At 40.1% G+C, this 25,472-nt stretch overlaps 1 protein-coding gene across 1 annotated transcript in view; it reads right to left on the bottom strand.

The window, feature by feature from the left end:
* Nucleotides 1-25,472, bottom strand: part of lrp1bb (low density lipoprotein receptor-related protein 1Bb) — a 426,184-nt gene that overhangs the window by 46,589 nt on the left and 354,123 nt on the right. Inside the window, exons 60-70 of the mRNA XM_034694098.1 lie at nucleotides 20,525-20,647; nucleotides 17,241-17,422; nucleotides 15,684-15,883; nucleotides 13,233-13,421; nucleotides 12,947-13,095; nucleotides 12,598-12,691; nucleotides 12,184-12,300; nucleotides 10,151-10,270; nucleotides 9,216-9,335; nucleotides 1,932-2,048; nucleotides 11-117 (exon numbers count right to left, since the gene is read on the bottom strand). Of these exons, the coding sequence (XP_034549989.1) occupies nucleotides 11-117; nucleotides 1,932-2,048; nucleotides 9,216-9,335; nucleotides 10,151-10,270; nucleotides 12,184-12,300; nucleotides 12,598-12,691; nucleotides 12,947-13,095; nucleotides 13,233-13,421; nucleotides 15,684-15,883; nucleotides 17,241-17,422; nucleotides 20,525-20,647 (1,518 nt within the window). The remainder of the gene's footprint in view (nucleotides 1-10; nucleotides 118-1,931; nucleotides 2,049-9,215; nucleotides 9,336-10,150; nucleotides 10,271-12,183; nucleotides 12,301-12,597; nucleotides 12,692-12,946; nucleotides 13,096-13,232; nucleotides 13,422-15,683; nucleotides 15,884-17,240; nucleotides 17,423-20,524; nucleotides 20,648-25,472) is intronic.

Genomic DNA, 25,472 nt, shown 5'->3' with positions numbered 1-25,472 from the left:
AAACACTGACCTCATCTGAGTTATCCAGGCAGTCATAGTCTCCATCACAGCGGAAGCGGGAGGATATGCAGTCTCCGTTGGCACAGGCGAAGTCCTTGTGATTGCAAGTGACGGGCTCTAAGTTGGAAAAAATATTACAAACATTCAAAAATATGGAAAGTAGTCCTCTTTACTGCTGTAATAACAAACTGATGCAGATATCAGATCAGTGTTCTGTGTTTGGTAATAACATGCTAATGCCTTGCCATCATTTTGGTTAATGAGAGTCATTTTGTATCAGAAGTGGAGGAACTATCAAAGCTGATCAAGATGTAAATACATTCATTTCTGCTCTCACAAAGGAGAGGGCAACATCATTTCTGAAGGAGGGGGGGGGGTGTCTCTGCCATTTAGTGCAAGTGTGTCCCTGAGGACAATATTAGGACACAGCTAAACAGCTGCATCAGATCCACTGTGCAGGCCCACTGCTTGTTATCATGGATTGTTAGCTAACGCTGTGTGTGTGTGTGTGTGTGTGTGTGTGTGTGTGTGTGTGTGTGTGTGTGTGTGTGTGTGTGTGTGTGCGTGTGCGTGTGTGTGCGTGTGCATGCGTGTGCGTGTGTGTGTGCAGGTATATGAGTTGTGCGGCAACAAAGACTCCCAGCAGCCTTTGCAGCAAAATCTGATTTGCAGCTTCTCCCCTGTCTGCTGGTCCACCTGCTTAATTCTTTAGCAGCCAAGACTTGACAGGCTTTTATTTGCATTTTAAGTGACATTAATAGGTACAGGAAATAAGCACCTAATAAATCATATAAATGATGCATACTCAGCGAAAACACACTGAAGGTACGCACATTCTCATAATATAGAGGCTTACAGTTTGCCTCACACACACACACACACACGCACATGTGCAAGGAGTCGAACACACATAAGGTGGTTTACCATGTCTGTTGGAAGAGTACATAAAAGTTTATTTTAAAAGTAGTGATAAGTATCAAACAATGCCCGGCAACTCTGCTTTGTTCGGCTGGTCACGCTGAAGCTGGCTGGCTCATCGGCCAAACCGCTGGATATTCCTGCAGAACTCTGAAGAATTAGGACACATAGGGACTGCAGAGGAAAGTTACTAGGGAAGAGAGCTGGCATAAGAAGACGGAGGCTTATGGAGAGGAGATATAAGCTGTGTCTCTCCTCTCTCATCATGGGCAACGTGAGATCTCTGGCTGATAAGATGGACGAGCTAACAGGACTAGGCAGGAGTCAGACGGAGTTTCAGGAATGCAGCATGGTGTGCTTCATGGAAGCGTGGCTGCATCAAAGTATTCGACCACAACGTCTCCATTGACGGCTTCCAAACTGTCCGGGCAGACCTGGAGCGTTGTGGGCCTCCGACCATGTTGTCTGCACAGGGAGATCTCACATGTCATCCTGGTAGCTGTTTACAGCCCACCCTCTGCCAACCCGACTACGGCATCCAACGCTCTCAACGCTGCCATAGCCAGACTCCATGCAGACAACCAGATTGCCCTCTTCATGATCTCCAGGGACTTCAACCATGGATTTATTTTATACATAGCTTATTTTTTTCTTCTGCACAATCTTTTATTAGCCTATTATCATTTTTAATGCAACTGTATTTAAATCTTATTTCACTACTTTCTTCTATTGATATTAGAAACCTCAGAGAAACAGCACAGACAATAAGGGTTTGTTTTGAATAGAGAGCCGAGTGACTGAACTGTGGCAAACATTACCCTGGGTTCACTAGAATGGGTGTGTATGTGCGAGTGTGTGTGTAAGATGGAAGCTTTGAGTGGATATTGCGTGGGAGGGGCACTCAGGGGTCGTCAAAGAAGCCCTTTCTCCGCTTTTTAACAGTGTGACGATGTCAACAATGCATGAAAACTAACTAACAGAGCTGCCAGAAAGCAAAGGGATGAGCTACTCACTGCAGTTCTCCTCGTCTGAGTTGTCTCCGCAGTCGTTCTGGCTGTCACACCTCCAGTGGTCCGGGATGCAGTTGTTATTCTCACAGCGGAATTCATGAGGTCCGCAGGTCTTTTCATCTTTTTCATCAAGAGCAAACAAACAGCAAGATGAAAATGGCTTCAAAGAGCATGAATATTAATAGTGTGTTTGCTATCATATTTTCTACGTGTAATCATGGTTTCCTCAGGGTTTCCCTGAGCAACTTTGACACCGAGTTCAAAACACAGTATGCACACCAGAGGCTAACACACTGTTAGATGAAATACCTGACTGTGCTTCCAATCATCCTCTATAGGATTTGTGACAAGAAGTTGCCAAAATTGAACTTTCTTTAGAGAAACATGCAAGACACTTTCAGAGCACAACAAGCGCCAGAGAACTGGATTCTGGCTGGTTATTAAAGAAAGATGACTGTGATTCTGGGCCTGTGTCCTGTCAGTACTAATTGCCAGGTACATAAATAACAGGTGATAGTATATTAAATGCAGCTCTGTGACTGGGTTGGATATTAGATCACTACGCTGTCATAGTTGTTATTTGCATTTTAACACATGTTAATGCTAAAAAAAACATTTTCAATCATAAATGTCATATTCTCTTTCACAGTTCACAAAGTCTTTCAATTATAACAGAGAAGACCAAAAACTGATGAATTCATCTTTTTCATTTCATCAAACAGGTTCTAATCATCTTTATTGGTTTTTTTTGGAAAATATATTTATTGCTTTTATAAACATAGAAAATACAGACTTGACACACAAAAAAAGCAAAAATAAAAATAAAAGCCCCCCCCCACAAGGAAGCTCTAATCATCTTAAAAACAAGGTGAGAATAAAAGTTTAAAATCAAGGAAGAAGAAAAGAAGTTAAAGCTTGTCAGTCAAATTGATTTGTTTGTAAATCAGACTGATGAAATCAGTGCCGTCTGCATTTGAAGACCTGATCACATCTAACAAATGCACACTGTTTGCAAAATAAATGACATGTAAAAGTAGAGCCGGATAATATTGAAAAATATATTATCACAATAAAATGTTTTATATCAGTTGATATCAATAATTATCACAATAAATACTAAATCATTATTTCAATTACTTCATAGGCAGACTTTTGGTCCTGAGTGAGAGTTGAAAACGTTTTGTTAGTTTGTATCTGGATTTAATTCTCTGATAAGCTTCTTAAATCTCTCATTTTATGTGGTGCTAACAGGAAACAGGTCTTTTGTGTAAGATGAGATTTTGGGAAGTTTTAGTTTGTAGATTCTTATTTTTCTCAGATAATTTGCATAATCTTATTTAAATTTACCACAAAAAAATATCACATTTTATGCTGTGTGTCAGTTTAGTAATGTATTGTTTTGAGTGGTGCACTCCCCTGTAACGTTATAAAGGGGTACAGGCGGTGTGATGTTGTTTCCCATAGTACAGTGAATGCATCACGGTTATTCAGTTGTACTACAGTCGCCTGTGAACATTAAACGTGTTTGAAATGCACAGCAGAAGTTGTCTCTGTGCTCTTGCTTTACCCACATCCTGAAAGTATATTTAATGAAGTGTATGAAGTTAATAGTTAACGCAGTTGACACAGCGTCAGACTAACGACTCTGCTTTGAGGTAGGGTGGTAAGTTTTGTACTTTGTTCAGTGTCTCTGTCGATTGTTTTAGCTGTGTTTACATTGAGCTCCAAAATTCTCTAAGCCCGCTTACCTCTTACCCTGCGACATGATTGGTTGTTCAATGCTCTCTTCTTCTTCTGTTCAATTTTGGGTGGCAACTAATGTTTAAGGCAGATTGGACTCTTAAGTGTTACAATTTTAAGCCAGTTAACATCAATCCAAATAACTGCATTTGTTAAAAAAATATAGATGCTTTGGTTTAGGCTCCAGCAATACTCCCTCAGAATAGCTTTTCAAAGTCAAACTGAGTGCTTCCTTTTAAAAAGTCATCTCAGTGCAGACATCATCAGGGATAATGGCCAAAGTAACGCTGTTATCAGTTAGGCAAGAGATGCGTCAAAAGAGGAGGGTGGCAGATCCCGGCTGGATCTCTTTCAAACGTGACAGCAGGAGGACAGAATCAGGAGAGAAAGCCGAGTGCAGCAGCAGAGGACACACGGCAGTAATTCATTAGCAAGCAGCTCAGTCACTTACAGCATATAAAAGATGTGACACTGGGAAAAAAAAGCTACTTTTCCCTGCCAAGTCAGAGCTCATTACGGAGCTAACAAGCAGAAATTCCTTAAATGGTCAGAGATGGAGGCGTTTTGTTTTTGCTTTTTTGGAGGTGGGAACTTTTAAGATGATGTATTGCCAGATGACAGTGACATAAAATTCACATGTAAAATGTGCTAAGGGATAAAGTCAGACATTAGCAAACTACACAACATGGACTAAGCATTAATGACATATGACAACAGGCACTTTTCAGGTGAACTGACATCTAAAATGTAAATGAACTCCACTTAAAGCCAGCCTCATACTACAAAATGTGTCATCACACATCAAAGCATATGCACTCTTTAAATAAAAGCCAAATTGTAATGCTGATCATATTCTGATTACCCTGCCAAAAATAGATCTAATGCTTCCACAGTCCTAATTATGAACAGCAACTTTTGGCCAAAACACAAAAACACAAATTTAGTAGAAAGGTCAGGAGGGGAGAGGGTGGCATCCAGAGTGTGAAAACTGACACACACACCTCATATTTATAGAACACATCTGATATTTTTTATCACTCTGCATCCCACTGTAAACTAAATCCTCCTGTTCAGGAAAAAGGCCCACTGAGGACTGAAGCACTGGTATTATAAGTCTTATGGTTTTTTTTTTCATTAACCCACTTCACCTGACCAACGCCTTAAAAAGGGGACATTAAGCTTTCTCATATTTCAAACATAGATATAAAGTAACAATGTTAGAAGGCCATACTAAACTTAAGCAAATTTTCAAATCGGTAAGTATATGTTGTAGTAATCCCTGAATTTGTGTGTAAACTGCTCAACACAGTCTGTTAAAATCCTGCGAAAAGTTCACGAGACTTGCTGATATGATGATGATGTCATTGCATAAGGATCTCTTAACCATAGACTGTATAAAACATGGACGTAGTATCCATGACGTCACCCATCTGTTCCTGAGCGCTGTTTTGAAGCCAATCGTCAGCGGGTGCTATATTGGAATTTGCTGAACTCAACCAAACTTAGTCTGAGCTAGTGTGAGGTAAAGAGACAAGCTTTTTCGCTAACAGCTACAGTGTTTCCGCCTGTCAATCAAGTCAGCCATTCCTCTATTTGGGCAAAACTTGTAAGTTTAATACCTTTGAAAATACTGAGTTATAAACCCCCCCCCCCCCCCCGTACAGTGTGTGCAGAGAGAGAAATTAGCTATTCAGACCTTTTTGAACCAGCCTGTAAACATGTTTATTATTGCTGCAAAGGGCGTCTTTTTTGAATTGGTGTGTATGTGGTTTCTGGTGTTTCAACAGCCAGCCTGAAGTGGACGCTCGAACTGCAGCTTTTAGCACTTCTGCATGGACTTCATATTTTAAGACCTGAGGTTGCTACTTGCTCTCAACTGGTTCAGATGTGCTGTAGGCAAAACTGTCTGCTCATAGTTCCACCCCTGACTGACCGCCCGAGGGCTAGCCAATCAGAGGAAAGGGGGTTTGTAGAGCGGGGGGCCCTAAATCCCCCTTTTCGACCCAGGCAGTTTCAGGGCTGGTTTGGAGCCGGATCTCAATTGAGAACCAGTTTTTCATGTTTCGACTGCGAGTGAACCGCCTCCCGGCCAGAAAACCTGTTCCAGAGCGGCTCTAGCTCTTTGCTGGTTTAGAACCGCGAACCAGTCAGTAAAAAACCTGATAAAGCATAATACACCCCCTTAAAGTGATTTCATTGGCTCTTGAAAACCTTGTAGCGTTAATGTTAAACCTGATATGTCGTCTGTATTTGGAAACTTGGGAGCGAGGACGTTACATGGTAGGAGCATGTGTCATTGGTGCTAACAGTGGATTATATTAAGACTAAAACTAAAGGTTGGTGACGACAGAGAAGGAAGTGATAGCAGGAACAATAGTGGAGTATGAGGACAATGTGATCCTGATCATCCAAATTAAAACAGTGAGGCTATTTTTCTGAAGGTGGATACATCAGCTCTGTTTCCATGTCACATAGTGCTTTAATGATACATGAAAAGAACTGGGATGGTTACTTTCAACTACATTTGAGTACAGCCTTGTTGGTCAAGAAAAGTCTCTCTGATTTCTCATCATTTACTGTCAGTGAAAACATTTTTCCTGAAGCCAATGAACAACACTATATGATACTGTTTTAAATTGTTTCCATGGCCACTTCTTGATGTTTTGATGTCTCAACCATTCTCCTTCTCTGATTATGTCCAACACAACTCAGTTTGTACAAGTCCTGTCTTTTTAGTTCTAAGATTTATGTGCCAATATGACTTAAGAGACTATTTCAATCTTACACTTAGCCCAGGGTTTTGTAAGGTTAGCCAGCTAATGAAGAGTAAACTCTCCTTTCCAAAACAGTCTTTCTTCAAAGCCGTGTTTGACAGAAGATTAATGGTAGCTTTAGTAAGAAACCATCCTTTCAAACCTCAATAGAGACCTCAATGCTTATTAAAAAGGATAAAACCCTAAAACAGAAATGAGAGTTGGTTCTTTAGCAGACATCTAGGACCTTTCTGGGGCTTTGGTTTCAGATATTTCAACATATTTGATTTATTAGGTCTGAGTACATTTCAGACAAAAGGGGGTTACATAAATGAGAGAGACACATTACATGCACAATATGGCCAACAGACACACTGACAGCTTGCATCATCTTTCATGGCTGCTGATACATTTGATCTGTAAAAACTTCAGAGGGAATAAGGGCTTCGTGGAGCTTATTGCATTTGGAACCGTGCAGTCAAAATGGTCCAAGTGTTTATTTCCATGTTGTAAAACTTTACAGATTTCTGCATTACTGGGAGCTGTCTTGATCAAAGGGGCTGGCTCTCTTCAGAGTGTAGCAGATGAGGCTGGCATGAGCGAACATTGTTTTGTTTTTCAGAGAACTGATAAACCCCAACAAAGAATCTGTTTCACAAGACCCCGAAGGACACAAAGCCAGCAAACAATCACAATAACACACTAATGGACTCTTTGTGCCAGTGTTCCCATCAACCAGCTGTGTCTCACAAAACATGCATGGATCAGCAAACACTGACCCTTTAGAGACCATGCTACTGAAGTCTTTGGCTTCTTTCAAGGACTCATACAAAGAATATAATTGACCATGTAGTAGTTATGTGGTGCATGTTGTGTGAACCAATGTACAGATATGCAGCTGTCATGTCGGATAACTGAACACAACAGGTAAACACAGAACATTTGAGTTAATGCTGCTCTAATTGGCTCACTGGGAAATCTCTTTTAATTGAAAGACCCAGACCGCACTTTTGAGTCACAGGCGAAACAAGATGGTATGTTAGTATGGTAGTATTCTACATAAAATATATAGATGGTAGGTCCAACTAGGACACGCCCCCTCAGCTTGACCATAATAATAATAGTATAATATAATATAGTGCTTTTCCAAACAAATTACAAAGCACTTTACAAACAATTTTAAAAAGCAGTAGGTAGCAATTAAGAACATATAATCCAGCAGTAGTAATAAAACAAGCATCAAAGCAATACACCATCAAATCAATAAAAAGCTTAAAAGACGACAGTGTGTTAGATATCCTCCAGCAGGTCATTCCACAGCTTAGGGGCCCGAACAGAAAATGCTCGATCACCTTTTGTTTTTCTGTTTTGGTGGAATAGTCAGTAATGACCTACCAGAGGATCTGAGGTTACACGATGGCTCGTAGGGAGTCAAGAGATCAGCAATGTAGTCTGGAGCTGACCCCCTATGAGCTTTAAAAGTCAACACCATCATTTTAAAATCAATTCTAAAATGGACTGGGAGAACAGTGAAGTGATTTAAAATGGGTGTGATGTGTTCTCTCCAGCTGGACCTGGTTATGATTTTCTGGATTAGTTGAAGTTGATTGAGGTTATTTTGTGAGACAGGAGTAAAGTGAATTGCAGAAATCTAACCTGGATGAAATAAAAGCATGAATAACCGCTTCTAGGTTCTGATTGATAAAAATGACCACATTTTTTAGATAGTTTTCTTAATTGAAAAAAGCTGATTGGACAACGGAATGCACGTGTTTATCAAAACTAAGGTGAGAGTCAAAGATGATATCGAGGTTGTCAAGTGACATTTTTTTCTATAAAGACAGAAAAAGTTCTAAAGGTTTATAACACACTTTTCTGAAAGCACACTTTTATCGTAGAGCCTTTCCTGTTTTTTAATCGTTTCAAGAAATAGATTTTAAAATAATTGTATTCCTTTAGAGTTATTTTAGGGGAATTTTATCACTTTTAAATAATTATTTATCTTGACTTGTGTGATATTACAAACAGCCTGGTTTATTTTGCTGCCCATGTGAAGCACTTTGTAACTTGGTTTGTGAAAAGTGCTCTATAAATAAAATTAGTGGAGCGCCGCCTGCAAGCTAGTTCAGGCTGACAACTCGAGCTGCGCTCATTCATACTGACATGTCATCATCCTCTCTATCAGCTGATCTCAACATCCTCATTTGGCGGTCTATTTAAGCTGCATGTCTCCCTGTCTCTGCCTCTGCTTTGCCAGTGCTCCTGCTGTCCTGCTCAGTGCTGTGTGAAAACTTTGTACCCACCTCCTCCCCGGCATCTACCTACGGGGGTTAGTCCTATCTCATTACTCCTAAATGTCTGCATTTAAATAATCTTTGAGAAGTAATGAGGTTCAGAGCCCATACGCCAAACACAATACTGTATGCTGCAATAAACTTTATCTTAAGTAAACGTGAGTTGTCTGACTGAACTATAATTATTCTTGATTTAATGGCTCTGACCAACATTTTGTTAGATCCTGGAGCAACTCCGTTCACTTTTATCAATGTGTAACTAAAATAAAGTCAGTATTTGAACACTGAAAACAACTACAACAAAAAGCAAAACAAACAAACAAACAAATAAAAGAATATTGATACACTAACTGAAAGCTGTACTTTGAGGTATTCTACCTTAACATAATTGGATAAGCAGGACTACGAACAAAGAGAAAATTATAATAATCTAAATGAAATTGAGTTTTTCCCCCTTAACTGAAAGTTAACAGAAGTTGTACAGTTTTTCAGTTACTTACCACAGTTAGCCTCGTCTGACCCATCTGCACAATCAGGGTCTTCATCACAAACCCACAGTTTGGAGATGCAGTGCATGGAGGCCTTACACTGGAACTGATCCGGAGAGCAGGTGCTTTCAGCTTTAGACAGAAAGACAGGTGGTGTGTTTGGAGAAGAAACAAGACTTGTGCAAACAACCCAAGCTATCTCAGTAATAAGACAGTATAATGAGGATCCTGTAAGGAATAAAAAACATTTTCAAATGGCACCATTTTTTAAAAAGTGTTTCATGAAACAAGGTTGTAGTCGCTGCTATAGTTCACATTGTTTCAGAAAGCTTTTTAATTTCAGTGCTGCAGTTCTCATTACAAACATGGATTCAAAAGCACATCCAATCATCATGGAGTCTACGAAGGGGTGAAGCAATTAGCTTTACTTTAATTAAAGTGTCTTTTTCAAGTCTTGCTTTTCCCTCCTTACTTTCTTTCATTCTCCCCCCACTCTCATCCCTCTTGCAATCACATGCAAGACAAATGCAGCAGTCAGAAAGGCTTGTATGGGGTGTGATATTCTGATGAGTTACATCATGGCAGAGAAAATCTGTTCTTATCCTCTGCATGATTCAATATCTAATCCCTTTGCAGAGAAACAGGCCATAACAAGGGTTGCCTCTGGAATATCTAATGAAACTGTGTAATGTGAATGATTAGGAAATCTGTGCCAGCATAAGAATAATGTGACCATGTGAAAAGAAGACAATTAGGACAGTTCCCCCCGTTACCTTAAAAACAAGAGCACTAGAAGCTCCAAAAAAGGAACGTCATACAGAATTGTAGCTGTGATATCTAAACAGGCTCATCAAAAAGAGGGAATTATTCATGCACTCCTTAATCTAAAAGCTCAGTAAAGGCATCTCTAGGTCAATAAGTCTTGGAGTAATAATAAAGGGCCTTACGGCAGTCTGTCTCGTCCTCTCCATCACCACAGTCGTCCTGACCGTTGCAGCGCAGGTTGAGAGGAATACATTTCTGTCTCCTGGTGCACTTGAACTGTCCTGACAGGCAGATGTATGTCTCTAAAAGAGAAGGGGAAGAGGGAGGTCACATCAATGAGACATCCAACAAAACGAGCATCAGCTTCATATCAACCCTATTGACTTGTAGTGACTCAACCTCTAATAAAGCCGGTTTATGAAAACTCTTAAGCTGAGAGTTTATAGAGATATTTTGAAAACAGGCTAATGCAGCTACTGCACTCCATTTTTTTAGATAAAGGAAGTGGATATGTTTGAATGGATTTTTTAGATCCATACAAAACTGAATAAGCCATTCTAAACTTTAAAAAGTCCAAGGTTTTGACTTGACATTATGTGAATGAAAATGAGACAAAAAAGAAAGCAACTATTTCACACACTGCTAAGTCTTTATTGTACTAAATAGTAACAAAGGAAGCAGGAAGCCTGGCTGCTGTAGTGAGAACAGTTTCTGGTGAGTGCAGGAACAGCACTAGAGCAAGGAATCTACTTTATATTGAGGTTATTTTTCAATATGAGCACCTATGATTATTTATTACCTGGCTCCCTTACTGGTCTCCCGGCTGTGTAAGATGCTTTATTCTGTTTGGTAAAAACCCATTGCAAACACCTTGACAACAGTTATTAACTTTCACTAACAAACTGTTTTTCACTTAACTAAAAACTGCATTAGATTCAACCACAAGCTATTTATTTGATGATTCAATCTGTTATATTTTAGTATATTAACAGACATAAAGGAAGATCAATAGCATTGATTAAATGTGAAAATATTTAAATTATTTAATATGAAGCTACAAGATTTCTGCCAGACAGAGACGGTGAGCAACGCCAGATTCAAACTGATCAAGTCATGTCAAATCAATCCGGGGAAAAGAGTTCCGGCACATTTTGCTTCTGCGTTTTGTCACCACAGATTGTAAGGTGAGGTAAAGCCGTTAGTTTCCGTTCGCATCAAACAATGCGGCTAAAACGTTAGAAGTTAGCATGCTAAATCGGCAGGCTACGGACATATTCGTAACGGATCCTGTTCAGCAATATTAACAATAGCAGTGAAGCAGGTGAGTGAAACTTTAAGTTACCGGTCGCTACAAAGAAACTTAAACCATGAGCGGTGGTAGCAGGGTTCAAAGTTGTGACATCTGTCTGTTTACTTTTGAAGGTGTGTGAACCGCAGAGCTCAGAAGAGAAGCAGATCTGAATGAGGACAGTTTCATGTTGAATTGACTTGAACACGCTGATAAGAATCAATTACCATTGAACGCTGACTGCCGCGGAATCACTATTCAATTCAACTCAACTCAACATTATTTATATAGCACCTTTCATACATATAAACATGCAGTCCAAAGTGCTTCACAAAATAACAGAGAGACAGAAAACAACAGAGATGGTACATTAAAAAAGGCATTATTATAAATAAAATACTTGAAAATAAAATAAAATAAAATCAACACAGTAAAATTAATAAAATAAGTAAGAGTCAAAAGAAAAGTTAAAAATAAGCTAGCGTTGACAAGATCAGATGAATACAGGAAATAAAATAGATAAATAAATAATTAAATAAGATGACTAAATGTTAAGGAAATGATTAAAAGGGCTAAAAATTAATTAAAAAGGTAAGTCTACTTTTAAAAACACCCAGAGAGCTCGCCCTTCTTTTGTCCAGAGGCAGAGAGTTCCATAGCTTAGGGGTTGTGTGAGACACACAAGGAAAAAGGGAAGCATTCAACTAGGACTATTTAATCACATAAATCATTTTAGGTCAATAAAATAATCTTTTAATCAATGTTTTGTTTGGATTTTAAGTTAATAGCCAGGTATTAAGCAGAATATGTATGAAAATGAACAGCTTTGTGTCGGGGTCTTGTTTCACCTTGTCAGGATTCTAATTCCCATAACTAGCTGCTAACCATACATTATCTCTTATGTAGTTATAGATACAACATCCTTACCACAGTTAGCTTCATCTGAGTTGTCACCACAGTCATTCTCTCCATCACAAATGAAAGGAGGAAGAGCACAAAGGCCAGTTCCACACTGGAAACGTCCAGGCTGGCATTTGAATTCCGCTGTTGGAAAGAAAATCAATCCATCTTTACTTTAAAGAAGGTATCGTGTTTGATTCAGTTATAAAACAAAGGACTGGTTGCAGGGAATTCTCTATCGGGTATTGTCTATAAGGTGCTAATTAATGCTAGTCATGCGGACAAGTAGGGAAACAACAAATGTGGTCCGTTAAGGAAAAAGCACTACGATCTGTTCAAATCCAGTTAAGAGTGATATCCTTCAAAGCTAACCAAAATAGAAAGACCTTTTTCTCAGTAAGTTCTGTTTCACAGCCAACCTTTGAATAACAAAGCACTTACGGCAGTCAGCAGGTTCGTCTGATCCATCCCCGCAGTCATCCACTGTGTCACACTTCCACCAGAAAGGGATACACTCATCCGTCCCGCATCGAAACTATTAGTAACACAAAAATATGTTTTACAAAAACTGGTTTCTGAAGTCAACATGAATACTTGACTCTCAGTTTTAGCTTCAACATTCTTCAAAGCCAAAGTCAAAATCAATACACAACCGCTTCCTGAGATGTACAGCACATGTCAGAAGAGCAAAGATGTTTGCCTTCAGGGTAGAAATTCTGATCAGAATAAAAATGCAACAAAATGGTGAAACTGAAATGAAGAAATGGGAGGGAAGAGAAATGTAGCTGACCTGACTGGAGGTGCAGTTAGAGAGGCATGTCTTATTATCAGCAGCCAAGTAAAAATTAGTTGGACAGGCACATTTGTGTTCCCCACCAGGGGAAAGGAGACACAGGTGGCTGCACCCTCCGTTTGCAATCTGACACTGGTGCTTGGGTACTGTGCAGAAGGAAAGAATCATATAACGGAGTTCAATCTGTGAACATTTTTCTTGAAACAATAAAGCAGACCTATACCGACGACTCATTATATGAGGACGGGATAAAGATATTGGAACAAACAGATGGACCTCATACCTTCAGGCTGGCGCAGGGAGTGGTAGACCTTGATGGATTTGATGGCTTGCCAGGAGTTGAGGAGCTCCATCCCTTGAGCGCCAGTTGTCTTGTGAGCACGTCGTAAGGACTTGGACTTCCCGTCCGTCCAGTAGATAAAGTCCTCAAACAAAGTCAGAGCCATTACCCCTTGGATGTGATCGTAAGACACTGCAGAGGGAAAAATGGTTATGCCAAGCTACAGCTGCAATGTAGCAACCAGGATGCAGCTAATTGGGTGGTACTTGTTATAAATATCCTGTGTGATTCACAGCAAAAGGGTTGAATCTACCAATACCAGCAACAGATCTATTTATTAGGGATGCACTGAAATGAAAATTCTTGGCCGAACCTGAAAACCTAAACTGAGGAAACCAAGGCCGAAAACCGAAAACCAAAACGCCGATATAAATGATTATGCCAATTATTAGTAGGGAGACCGGGGACAGTTGTAACATTTCACTACTCCTTGGATTTTAGTTTAAGCCATGCATTTTCTGTTTGTGTTGCACAGGCATTTTCTAGGGTCTTTATTCTCAAATGTGACTTTGAAAAAACATATACTACACTTACATATTTTGTAAGTCCTTAAAAATTAAGCTAAGAAGATGTATGCCACTTTGTCATGTTTTGTTTTTTTTTAAGTCAAAGGGAATATAACAACTGTTTAGTACTTTAATGAAAGTATGTTGTGAAGACAGAAAGGGTCAATGTTATTTATTTGTAGATGCACTGGCCACCCCTGCCTATGTGAGAGCCTCAGTTGGGCCACCCCGGTCAAAAAGCTCTGGACACGCCCCTGCCACTAGGCCCTCTGTTCTCCTTCTCCTGCACTGTGCGCTTCTCTGTCTCCAAATGGGTTCTCTGCATCCATCACGGCCTGGATCATTTCTCGTGCATCCTGCTTTATTCCCACATCCAAGTAATGCTCTTTATAACGCGGATCAAGTCCAGTCGCGATGAATGCAGAGGATCTGAATAGATCTCAGTGAAACGTGTGCTGACAGACTATAACAGTGTACTTTTCATAGTTTTCACTCCGTGGTCTGTTTCAACCTCTTTGCTTAGAAGACGCTTTAGTGCTGCATTTAAAGGAAGGACGCCTGCTACAGATGCATCAGAGGAGCTGATCTCTTTAGTAAGCTGCTCAAAGGGGGCAAGAAGAGAGGGAATGTTCGCTATTAAGACCCACTGGTGTGAAGTGAATGTCACATGGAACTTGTGATCTGCGCTGCAGGACTCGCTTTTGCACAAAGTAATCCAGACGTGGTTTTTGCTTGCGTCATCACATCATTCGGTTTCGGCCGTGTTGTTTTGGTGAAAAAGGTGTTTCTTTTTTGGTGACCTAATTTTGGGTGCATCTCTACTATTTATCAAGTTAAAGCTCCTGTGAGAGGTTTTTGGCTGGTTCAGCCTGAAATGAATACTCATGCCTCTGTATGACATAAACAAGCTAACAAAATAATCAACAAGAGGAGTGACTGTTTCTACACAGTTAGTTTTAATGTCTAAAACCACTGACAGGGGATAGACATGAGTTCAAGTGAATAGCTATAGTAGGCCAATGAGGCCTTTTTTTCTCCATTACATGGCAAAGACTCTTAATGAGTGATACATTTGATTCTAAAAAGGGAAAGATGAGGGTGTTTTTAATCACATATGTATGGGACAAAATCAGTAAAGACTGCTTTGTCCACAGGGGGCGCCAAAATCCACACAAACAAAGTTCCTAACAGGAGCTTTGAGAATATAAAGCAATGTCTGACTCAGTAATTTTCTCTGGACCCCTTCCTACTGAGGCCGGGGATGAGTTGTTTAGCCGCACCTCATCACTCAGCCGCTGACTGTCAGGTTTCTTGTCCGCAGAACGACGTGGGTTTCATTGATAATTGGAGATCGTTTTGGGGCAAACCTGGTCTAATTAGCCGAGACGACATTCATCCTACTTGGGATGGTGCCGTTCGTTTAACGAGAAACAAGGCAGATTTTATTAGTTTAGAAAAGTGACAACACAGAGTGCAGACCAGGAAGCAGAGCTGCAGTCCTACAGGCTCCTCTGAGCTTCCTTTGGGGCCGTCTCCCAGACACTGTTTATATCATATAGAGACTGTGTCTGTCCCCCGACTGAGACCCTTTTTGTTATACAATCCAAACATTAAAGGAGTAAATCCCAACAATCTGATTAAAATTAGAACCTCTAATGCAGCTGAACAGAATAATATTAAAATTCAAATTTTAAAGTCAAATGTTAAATCCAGATTTTGATGTCTGTGTACCAGGCTTAGCCAACTAGCTGCTAGCTCCAGTCTGGCTTTAAACAGACAGTATAGGATGGCATTACTCTTCTGAGCTAAGTTTCAGCAATGAAATGAGTCAGTGTACTTCCCAAAGTGTCAAGCTTTCCATTTAACCTGGACAACGTCTCAGTCTCACCTTTGCGTCTCTGGGTGCCATCCATGTTGGCAAGCAGGATGTGGTTGTCGTCTGCCCAGTAGAGCCTCTTGTTGGTGTAATCGATGGTGAGAGCAGTGGGGCTATAGATCTCTGTGTCAATGATGACCGTTTGCCCTCGGCCATCCATGCCAATACGCCCAATGTGAGGAGGTTCACAGCAGTCTGCCCAGAACACATACCTAGTGAGAAGTAAAGCACATTTTCACTTGATGGAAATGAATAGTGGTTAAAAAACAAAGACAGGATAGCATTACACTGTTATGTTTCCACTGTCACACCAAACCTTATTCATTGTAAAACATATGCCTTCTTTTCTCTCTTGCCAGACTGCTCTGTTCAGCCAGATAAGAGAACAAAGAATCAACTGGTTGAATAGCCCTGTCTCGTACACCAGGAGTTGTTCAAATTGGTTGTGAGTGTGTTTGTGTTTGTGTGTGTGTGTGTGTGTGTGTGTGTGTGTGTGTGTGTGTGTGTGTGTGTGTGTGTAAGGGGGTGGGGCAAAAATGGTGTAGCTGTGATCACATTGGGAAATATTGCTGGCATGAAGGTCATCCAGTTTGTTATCCAACATCTGTACAATGGCTGGCAAAATGCATGTCACTGAAGACCCATGGGGCCCATTCAGAAGCTTGTGTTTAATCCCTCTACATTTATCCTGGTGTTTCCTCCCATATTGAGATGGACCACTTGTCCTTTTGGTGGGAATTGAAGCTGAGGTATACCCTCAAGTTTATGCCCATGTCTATTTTTAAGCAGGGAGTTTCAAAAGGGATGAATTGACTATTTCCTTGTTATTACTGTGTATCAAATTATTGTCTAAGATTATACATTGAAAATACAAATCACATTTGTTCGGATAAAAACATAAAGATCGTAACATTGCATACATTTAGCATAATTATTGAAGAGACAATCCGATTGGTCACTGCTTTGTCTTGAGCTTTTACAAGGATCATCTGAAAGCTCAAGCACCAAGGCTTTGTCTATCATCCTCCACACCCCATCCTTTGCTCCAGAGTTCTTTCAAAACCATTTCATTAGAACTAGAGGACTTGGGGCATTGGTCTCAGGATAACAACCTACTCCAAAAAATACTTTGGAGCTCATGTTGGACTTTAGGAAGAGTGAGAGGAGAAGCTGTGCCCCTTAAGAAACATTTGGTCTTCAATGAGAGGTTTGCTCCCCTGATTACACAGTAGGATGTGTTCTGCCCTGTCTAAAGGATATCAATACCACCGTTGCAAGAATAAGGCTGTAAGATTAAACAACCATCACTACCAGATGAATGATGGCCCATACAAACAAACCCTGGTTGGTTGGTTAGCTGATTTGGTTTGGCTGGTTGATTGGTTTGTTGGATTGTTGGTTTGTTGGTTGGTTGGTTGGTTGGTTGTTTAGTTGGTTGATTGATTGATTGATTGATTGATTGATTGTCAAGACATAGTCTCTACTACAGTTCTCTCTCATGCATTAACACACAATCAGTATTGACGAAACACTTGAAACATGCTTTACAGAGATTGGGTTCATGCTTACCCTGTCTGGGGGTCCAACGCTAGATCAGTGGGGTTCTTGAGACCAGAACTAATCAGGATGGTAGGGTAGAGGCCATTTGCTTTGGACACTTCCAGAGTTTTTCTTTCAGCATCACACCAGTAGAGATTCTTTCCTATCCAATCCACTGCTAGGGCGCTGGGCACTGCCGTTCGGTGGACTATCTAGTAATGCACGGAGAGGAAGATCAGATTCATTATAGAGTTGTGTCTGCTGCATTTATTCTTCCAGGAATGAACATAACAAAACTATAAAAGCAGGTTAAATAAAAAATAATTGAGTGAACCCAACCGGCTGTGTGAACAGTATTGCCACAACTGCGTAATAAGATTGTGTAAAAAAACTACCCAAAAAAACTTTCGGTTTGTAGATTTCTTTAGCCAATGTGCAAAATCTACCAAGAGATCCACACTGATTACTTTGAGACTGATGGAGACCCTGCACTGGGTAAATTGCATAGGCTTTCAGCTCTTAGTTGTCTTTTATTTCCTTGGTAGGTGCAAAAAAAATCCGCCCTGCTAGGAGTCTCTTTCAGATGAGTGATCATGAAAGGAGAGGACAAAGGATAATGTTAAAAAAAAAAAGCCTTTCTTTTCATCCCAGCGTTTCAGGGGACCTGGTGTGGAGCTGCACCAAGGACATCTCAGCAATTACGTCTCATTGATCAGGGACTGGGTTAGCATTTTAGACTCAGCGCAACACTTGTTTATGTGTCATACCAAGCCACTCAAATGCAACTGCATTTAATGAAAATGTTAAATTTCCAGAATGAAGGCTTAACAGGGTGCCTGGCTTGGAAACCTTGAGTTTAATAATGTAAGAGAATACAAGTTTGTGCACTACTTTTCTTTCAGACAAGCTCTGCTAATGATTTAGCTAATCAATTAAAGGTACAAATGTAGTTTGACCCGGGCATAATCATGCATAGCATATTTCTCAAATTAGGGACTACACATGAAGTGCACAAATCATTTTAGGGGCAGCAGTTGGGGCTTACATTTGTATTACTATAATTAATTTAACTGAGTACAGACTTGTAGTGACTCTTAATCATAGTCAAGTTCTATTTTAATGTGCTTTTATATTTGTATGAGCAAGTCACATAGGTCACGTGGAAAAAAGCTTTGGACAATATGCATTAGAGGTTTTGCTTTTAGGATAAAAAGAGGCATGTGTGATGAAAAAACAGGACAAATAAAAGACATATTTGCACGTTGCAGATCCTTTGTTGCACCAGTTTCCCTGTTGCGATCACCTGGTGCAAGTTATAATATCACAATGAGAAAAAACATCATTCATTTTGCATCTGTAAAGTCACTGTGTTTCCTGACTGAGGTAAAACAAGGCTGAATGAATCCATTACTTGTGAGGCCTTCTTATTTGCGTTCTAAAATACTGCACTTTTGTGGCGATGATTTTGGAAAACATCAGTTAGTGACTTCTTTTTCCATCACCAAGCAGTGGATGCTCTATTAGAGAGCTCAGCACAAGGACTTTTAGTAGAACAGACTTGTGTTTCAACTCTCTTATCTTATTTTTTTCCTGGCTTGTATTGGAAGTACACCTAATGAGGTCCAAACCAAACATCCAATTTACTGCTAATTGCCACTAGTGCAGCCAGAAGAAATGATCATTGTCATTAGTACAGGTGGGGAGGAGGAGCCCTGACTGAATTTCACATTTGATTAAAATCTAAGTGGACATATGGACGTAAACAAAATGTGAGACTATCAAGGAGTTTTCATCAGTGTCCCCGAGCTAGTTTACTTTTTGTTGGCAAAGGCCAGATAAACAATTTTCACAGCTCGAAAATAAAACCATTGCCTTTAAACCCTTAAAGAAAATATAAAATCCTTGCACCCATGCGATCTGTCATTAAGGGACGTGATGTGCTTGGAGGCGTTACCTGTCATCAGTTGAGAGAAAAAATAGATCGTCTTGGCAGAAGGCTACGTTGTCCTAAAGCAGTCACTTGGACAAAACTGGGCTTAAAATCGACACTACTGCTGCAAAGATGTCACACACTGTGCAGTATTCTTCATCAAAAGTGTCACCTCAGGCAAAAAGAATAGACACTCATTACATTAAGTCCCTATATTCCACCTCATCCATAGCTTTTATTTTCTTAGGTTAGCAATGGTTAGCATGGGAGGAATGCCAGTGTTTTAATTTGACTCAGTTGAATCATAAATACCAGAAAAGACGAAAAATATTTTGATCCATGCAGTTACTGACAGTTTTCTCTAACCTTTGGCTGACATAAATATTTTGCTTTCAGCTATTTAAAGTAAGTGAGTTATTACAAAAATGCATCATTCTTTAAAGCAGTGTCATGAGTTCATTTGTTCAACAAGGAGAACTTCGCACAATAAAATTTGCCTTTGGATGATGGAAGATAACCTGAACTAGATAAGGCAAAAACTCACTAGAATCTCTTTTTATGGTATGAAAACAAATGCTAGTGTCACATTATTGATGTGCTGTGACATCAATGGTTACCCTACAAGAGTAACTGCAAATACTTCAAATATGTCAACACACAGAACCCAGCGCAGAGATAACGTACTCTTTTAAAAACAGATTTAACTGAGAAACAAGATCCAAATCTTAAATTAACTTACACTGTTTGAAATAAGTAACATACAATTAAATGAATAACTGCCTTAATCAGATATAGCTGTCTCTTAGCAGGGAGAATCCATAGAAATACCCTGATCCCAAATCCTTCCTTCATCAAATGGCAAGCCTATACTAGTAACACAGGATATCAGTGGCTCTTTTAATTAACCCAATGTGAGAAGCTCCCTGATCTGTGTCTCAGACAGTCAGTTCACTTGCTAAGCTGTGGCAGTGGCTCAATCAGTGACTGCGGCAGTAATTGAGCCGAATGAGCCTCATGCTCCCACACATCACTGCTGACGAGATTCGAGCCCAGCAGGTGTTTTGTATACATTTCATTGTTCCCAGTGCCTGCTCTCTAATCCCATGACTAGGACACACCTTGGGGGTTATAAGGGTGTTGCATCAGCTAGTTACATTAAGCTAAAAGTGATATTTGTGGACTCACTAACACCATTGCGGTTAAGTTGACAACATAAAGGGAGAAAAGGTGCCCATCATCAGATGAGCTTTTGCAACTCACTTGGTTTTCTAAGTAATTTTAACATTCAAATAACTCATCTTCACAATTGAGGCTTGCTGCTAAAAATGTATCTTTATTATCAAAATGAATTAAATAAATAAATAAATAAATAATTTTGAAGTACCTTCAGGTCACTCCCGTTGAGGCGCATTCTGTTGATCTTTCGTCCACTCGGCCTGGTTGAGTCCACCCAATAGATAAACTCCTTCTTGTAGTCAAAGTCTATGTGGATGATGTTGTTGAGGCCCTGGTAATACAGAGGAAAGAGAGCACAGGTATTCAAAAGTCAGTTCAAGTTTTTAACAAAATTCAATCTTACAGCTCAGTGTTTGGGATAGAAATATGACATTGTATGTCTTACACATATGTGCTTATAGATGTGATTTAAATACAAGTCAACATTTGTAATCAAATCCAATTCCTTAACCTTTCCCTATCCAAAGATGAATAATGTTTAACTCAAATAAAAACAGTGTTCTGGAAAGTTGATGATACAAGTAGCAAACTTGTGAGCTGTTTCACACTCATTTGCATCGTCTGAACGTCTGCCACGCCCACAATCTTATGATTTTGCAACATTTTTCTGACAATTTTCAATTGTCCATGTTTCTACTACAGCATATGCATGGTTCGGACTTGATCAGAGAAAAAGCCTGGGGTAAGATCTCTTTTTCGTACCCTTGCGAATTCTGGTGAAAAACTGAAAAAAAAGATGGCCGACTTCCAGTTGGGATTTCATCATGACATTGGGTAAATTTTTTGTAGGTCCTAGCCTGATAGCTATGGAATAAAAAATCTCATGCATGTAAGTTGAACCGTGTTGAGGGGGTGCCCAGTTGGAAAGAAGGGGGCGCTATTGAGCAATTTTTGGGAGTTTTTGCACGGGACCAAAAATAATATTGAAATTTTTGCCAGGCCTGATGAGTGTTTCAAGTTTGGTGAGTTTTCGGGCAACATACTTTACTAGGTAGAAAGAAAGAAAGAAAGAAAGAAAGAAAGAAAGAAAGAAAGAAAGAAAGAAAGAAAGAAAGAAAGAAAGAAAGAAAGAAAGAAAGAAAGAAAGAAAGAAAGATCCTTAGGGTTACAATAGGGCCTTTGCCAACCTTGTCGGTGCTCGGGCCCTAAAAAACAGAACAACTTCTCATTATTTGATATATCTACGATGAAAGTGATGTTGTTTCAGGTGGTTTTCAATTAGGTTCTATGTAGCCAGTAAAGTCTCAAACACTCTTTGAAGTGGATGTCCTATCAAAGCAGAAGAGTGTGGTGCTTCCTTCCTCTGTCATGCTCACACGACCCCACTGTCAGTCAGAGCTGCTCACCAAAACAAGTGCCCCCACCCTGCTATCTCACTCTGCGGGTGCTGAGAAAAGGTGTCAGATATTCTGACAGGCGAAATGAGACATCTTCATCAGATCATCAACCACCTCACAGACAGTCGCCAACGTGTCCTGGGGGATCCTTTCTCTACTCCACATGCTCCTTTATAAGTGCCTCTATCCAGAGATACCTTTGCAGTTAATATTCCTTGAAGTCAATATAAAAATCAGCCAACTACAAAGAGAGTAACAAGCTTAGCTCAGGTATATGTTCCAGACTGGGGCCTTAAAAAAGATTACATGAATGTGTGTATATTTTTAACAGTGCAATTTAAAATCACCACTGATTGCCTGTCTCACGTATTTTCATTATTAAAGTAACCTGTCTTAGAAATTCCAGAAAGCAGAATCAAGCTTGTTACCGGCTCTCTTACTGATCTTCTGGCTGTGTAAGATAAGATAAGATAGTCCTTTACTCGTCCCACAACAGGGAAATTCAAGATGCTTGATTCTGATTGGTCAAAACACCTTGACAACCCCATCGACAACAGTTATAAACTTTCACTAACATGAGCAACGCTAGAGGCAAACTGATCACATTTCATGTCAAATCAATCCACAGAAAAGAGTTCCGGCACATTTTGCTTGTGCTTGTTGACACCATAGACCATAAGGTGTGGTAGTTAGTTTTCGTTAGCATCAAAACAATGTGGCTAGTTTTGGTTAGCATGTTAATTTGGCAGGCCACTGACATTTTTGGATTGGATCCTGTCTAGCAATATTAGCAACAGCAGCAGAGCCTGTAAGTGCAACTTTGAGTTGCCAGTCACTACAAAGAAACGTAAACTCCCGTTAACATCACATTGGTAAACAATGTGGCTAAAACGTTGGTTTTGGTTAGCATGCTAAATCGGCAGGCTAACCAACAAAGATATGTGAATTCTGTCCTGCAATGCTAGCAACGAGCGGAGTAGGTGCATCTCTAAGTTACAGATTGCTACAAAGAAACTTAAACCATGAGCGGTGGTGATGATAGCAGCAGGGTTCAAAGTTGTGACATTTGTCTTGGTAATTTTTAAAGGTGTGTGAACCACAGAGCTCAGAGAAGAAGGAGAGCTGAATGAGGACAGTTTCATGTTCAATCCACCACAACAGGCAGAGAAGAATCAATCACCATGCAACACTAACTGCAGTGGAATCACTGGGACTATGTTTTTAATAACCTCCACTTCACCTCTGGGTTTTGTCTCACCCTGTCAGGATTCTATTTCCCATAACTACCTGCTAACAATGCACTACCCCTTACAAAGGGGTACATACATCCGTCATGGAACCCTAACTTCTGTGGAATCACTGGGACTATTTTTTAAAAACTGTACACAGAATTCATTTTTAATCAATAAACTTGTTTGTATCTTAAGTAGTAGGGTAATAAGCAGCTTTGCGCCAGGGTCTTGTCTAACCTTGTTGGGACTCTATTTCCCAGAACCACCTGCTAATAATACACTATCCGTTACTTAAGGCGTTTTCGACCACAGGAACTTTACCCCGGAACTACGTGCGTTTTGACTGGTGGACCTAGGGTCTAAATTTAGTTTAGGATAATCCCCCCCTTAAAAAGCCCCTTCTTGGGGGGAAGGACTTCTCAAAGGCCCCAGGGTTTTTGGGGGGCCTGCAATGCTGAACGTGTCTGATTGGTAGATTAACCGCTATGTTTTTATTCCGCCCTCCGTCCACAATAACATCACACACATCTGTGATTCACTTGATTTCTCTTTCTTTCATTAGTTTTTATTTGTTCTATCTTTTTTGTATGTGTGTGTACTTTTCAAAAGAAGAAGCTGTGATTCTCTTGATTTAGCAGCTTGTAACAGTAGTCTTCTCTCAGCCCACCGTGAATGCGTCTCTCCCAGTGTTACGGTTTTAAAAGTGACCCTGTAAACTGGAGACCTTCAGCTGAGCGTGTCAGTGTTTGTGGAGTTTACACAGCTGTTGAAACACAGAGGGAGTTCCTGGGAATGCAAACTAGTTTAGTTTTTATTAAGATTTCACAATATCCTCATTAGATATTTAATGATCGTCTAAAGACGTTTATGAGGGATGCATTCGGTTGAGAGTCTCCAGTTAACAGGGTTGCTGTTTAAACCAAAACACTGGCGATCTCTGCCACGGCTTTTTGAGTTAAAAAGGATTTTAAAGCCGTGTTGAAACGTCTTTGCTACTCGCGCTTATCTCCTCTCACGTGTTGATTCAGTGAATCCATCTGTGATGAAATATAGCACCATCTAAAACAGTGCCAGCTGAGTATCTTCATGCTAACAGGCTAACTGTTGTGTTGCTCATAATGATACCTGCCTGTCCGTCTGCTTCTATGGTGTCATCTGTGATGAATGGCATGTGTCTTTGTTTAACTGCCCTCTACTGGTCTGGTGGTATTGCATTTACCATATTTCCCTCTCCATACATCACTGGCCTGATTTGCACAATCTACCCGGGACTTCAGCCCGCGGTCGAAAAGCAGACAACAATGGGGGCACAGGAACCTTTTAGTTCAGGGTAAAGTAGTTCTGGGGGCTAAAAAACTCCGGAACTCTTGGTCGAAATGCACCTTTAGGTAATATTTCAATATTCAAATACAAACATGTTAACTACTCTAAAGTCCAATGCCTAAGCTTAAACCACAGAGACAAACATAACTAGGTGGGAGGACATAAAGAGAATGAAATCTGACAAAGTGTTTGAGTCACGACTACATATTCAGTCCCGCATGTTTGTGGTGGGAAGACAAATTTATACTAAAAGCAAAAGCAAAGCCAAAAGTAATTGATCGGCTCATTTAAAATTTACATAATATCATAAGTGTTTAATGTGAACGGGGTATGAAATGGTGTGGTAAAGTGATATGAGGTCAGTGAAGTATCCGCCACCACTTAGCAGAAGCCGTGTGCACATCTCCCTCTCTAGCTTCCATTAATGCTAACACAAAGTGATTAAAGTGAGTTGTGGCTGATGAGAACTCCAAAACAGACAGTAGAGTACATCCTGTCATGAGGTTAATATGACTGTGAGAGGACACCGTAGGATACCCGTAGGCTGACGCTCAGTAAATCACAGGCAACCATTTGTGATAATCAACAGTCTGATTCAAGCATAGCCTAGAGCAGCCGTGATGAGACCTGGGAATAATTGAAATAGCTTTTCCATGGGGTTCTCAATGGGGTCATTTCGCTCTCTGCCTATCAGAGTGACCAGTTCCCTCTTATCATATGTGGGAATCCTGATGGACAGCTAACATCTCATTTAAGGAGAAAAGCACTTAAAGCAGTTGGGGGATGATTTCAGGTTTAATCATACAGCTCATATGAGAGATTGACTCCTTGAGCCTTGCACTTCAGTTTGTACGGATTCCTTTACTGGATGACGAATGAACTGGATTCAAATACAATATTTTTACAGCAAAAGAGTTGGTTGTTAAACTATAATGAATGTGCAACTGATTAGATACTGTTCTCCCTTTCTTCCCTACTTATTACCCAGCTTTCTTACTGATCTTCCGGCTGTGTAAGATGCTTGATTCTGATTGGTCAAAACCCCTTAGAAACCCCTTGACAATGGTTATTAACTTTCACTAACATGAGCAATGCCAGAGGCAAACTGATCATGTCATGTCAAATCAATCCACGGAAAAGAGTTCCGGCACATTTAGCTTCTGCTTGTTGACACAATAGACCGTAAGGTGAGGTGAAACCATTA

Source organism: Notolabrus celidotus, chromosome 10 (genome assembly GCF_009762535.1).
Source record: "Notolabrus celidotus isolate fNotCel1 chromosome 10, fNotCel1.pri, whole genome shotgun sequence".
Classification (NCBI taxonomy): Eukaryota; Metazoa; Chordata; class Actinopteri; order Labriformes; family Labridae; genus Notolabrus; species Notolabrus celidotus.
The sequence above is the reverse complement of the archived record's forward strand: the minus strand, read 5'-3'. Positions and strand labels throughout refer to the sequence as shown.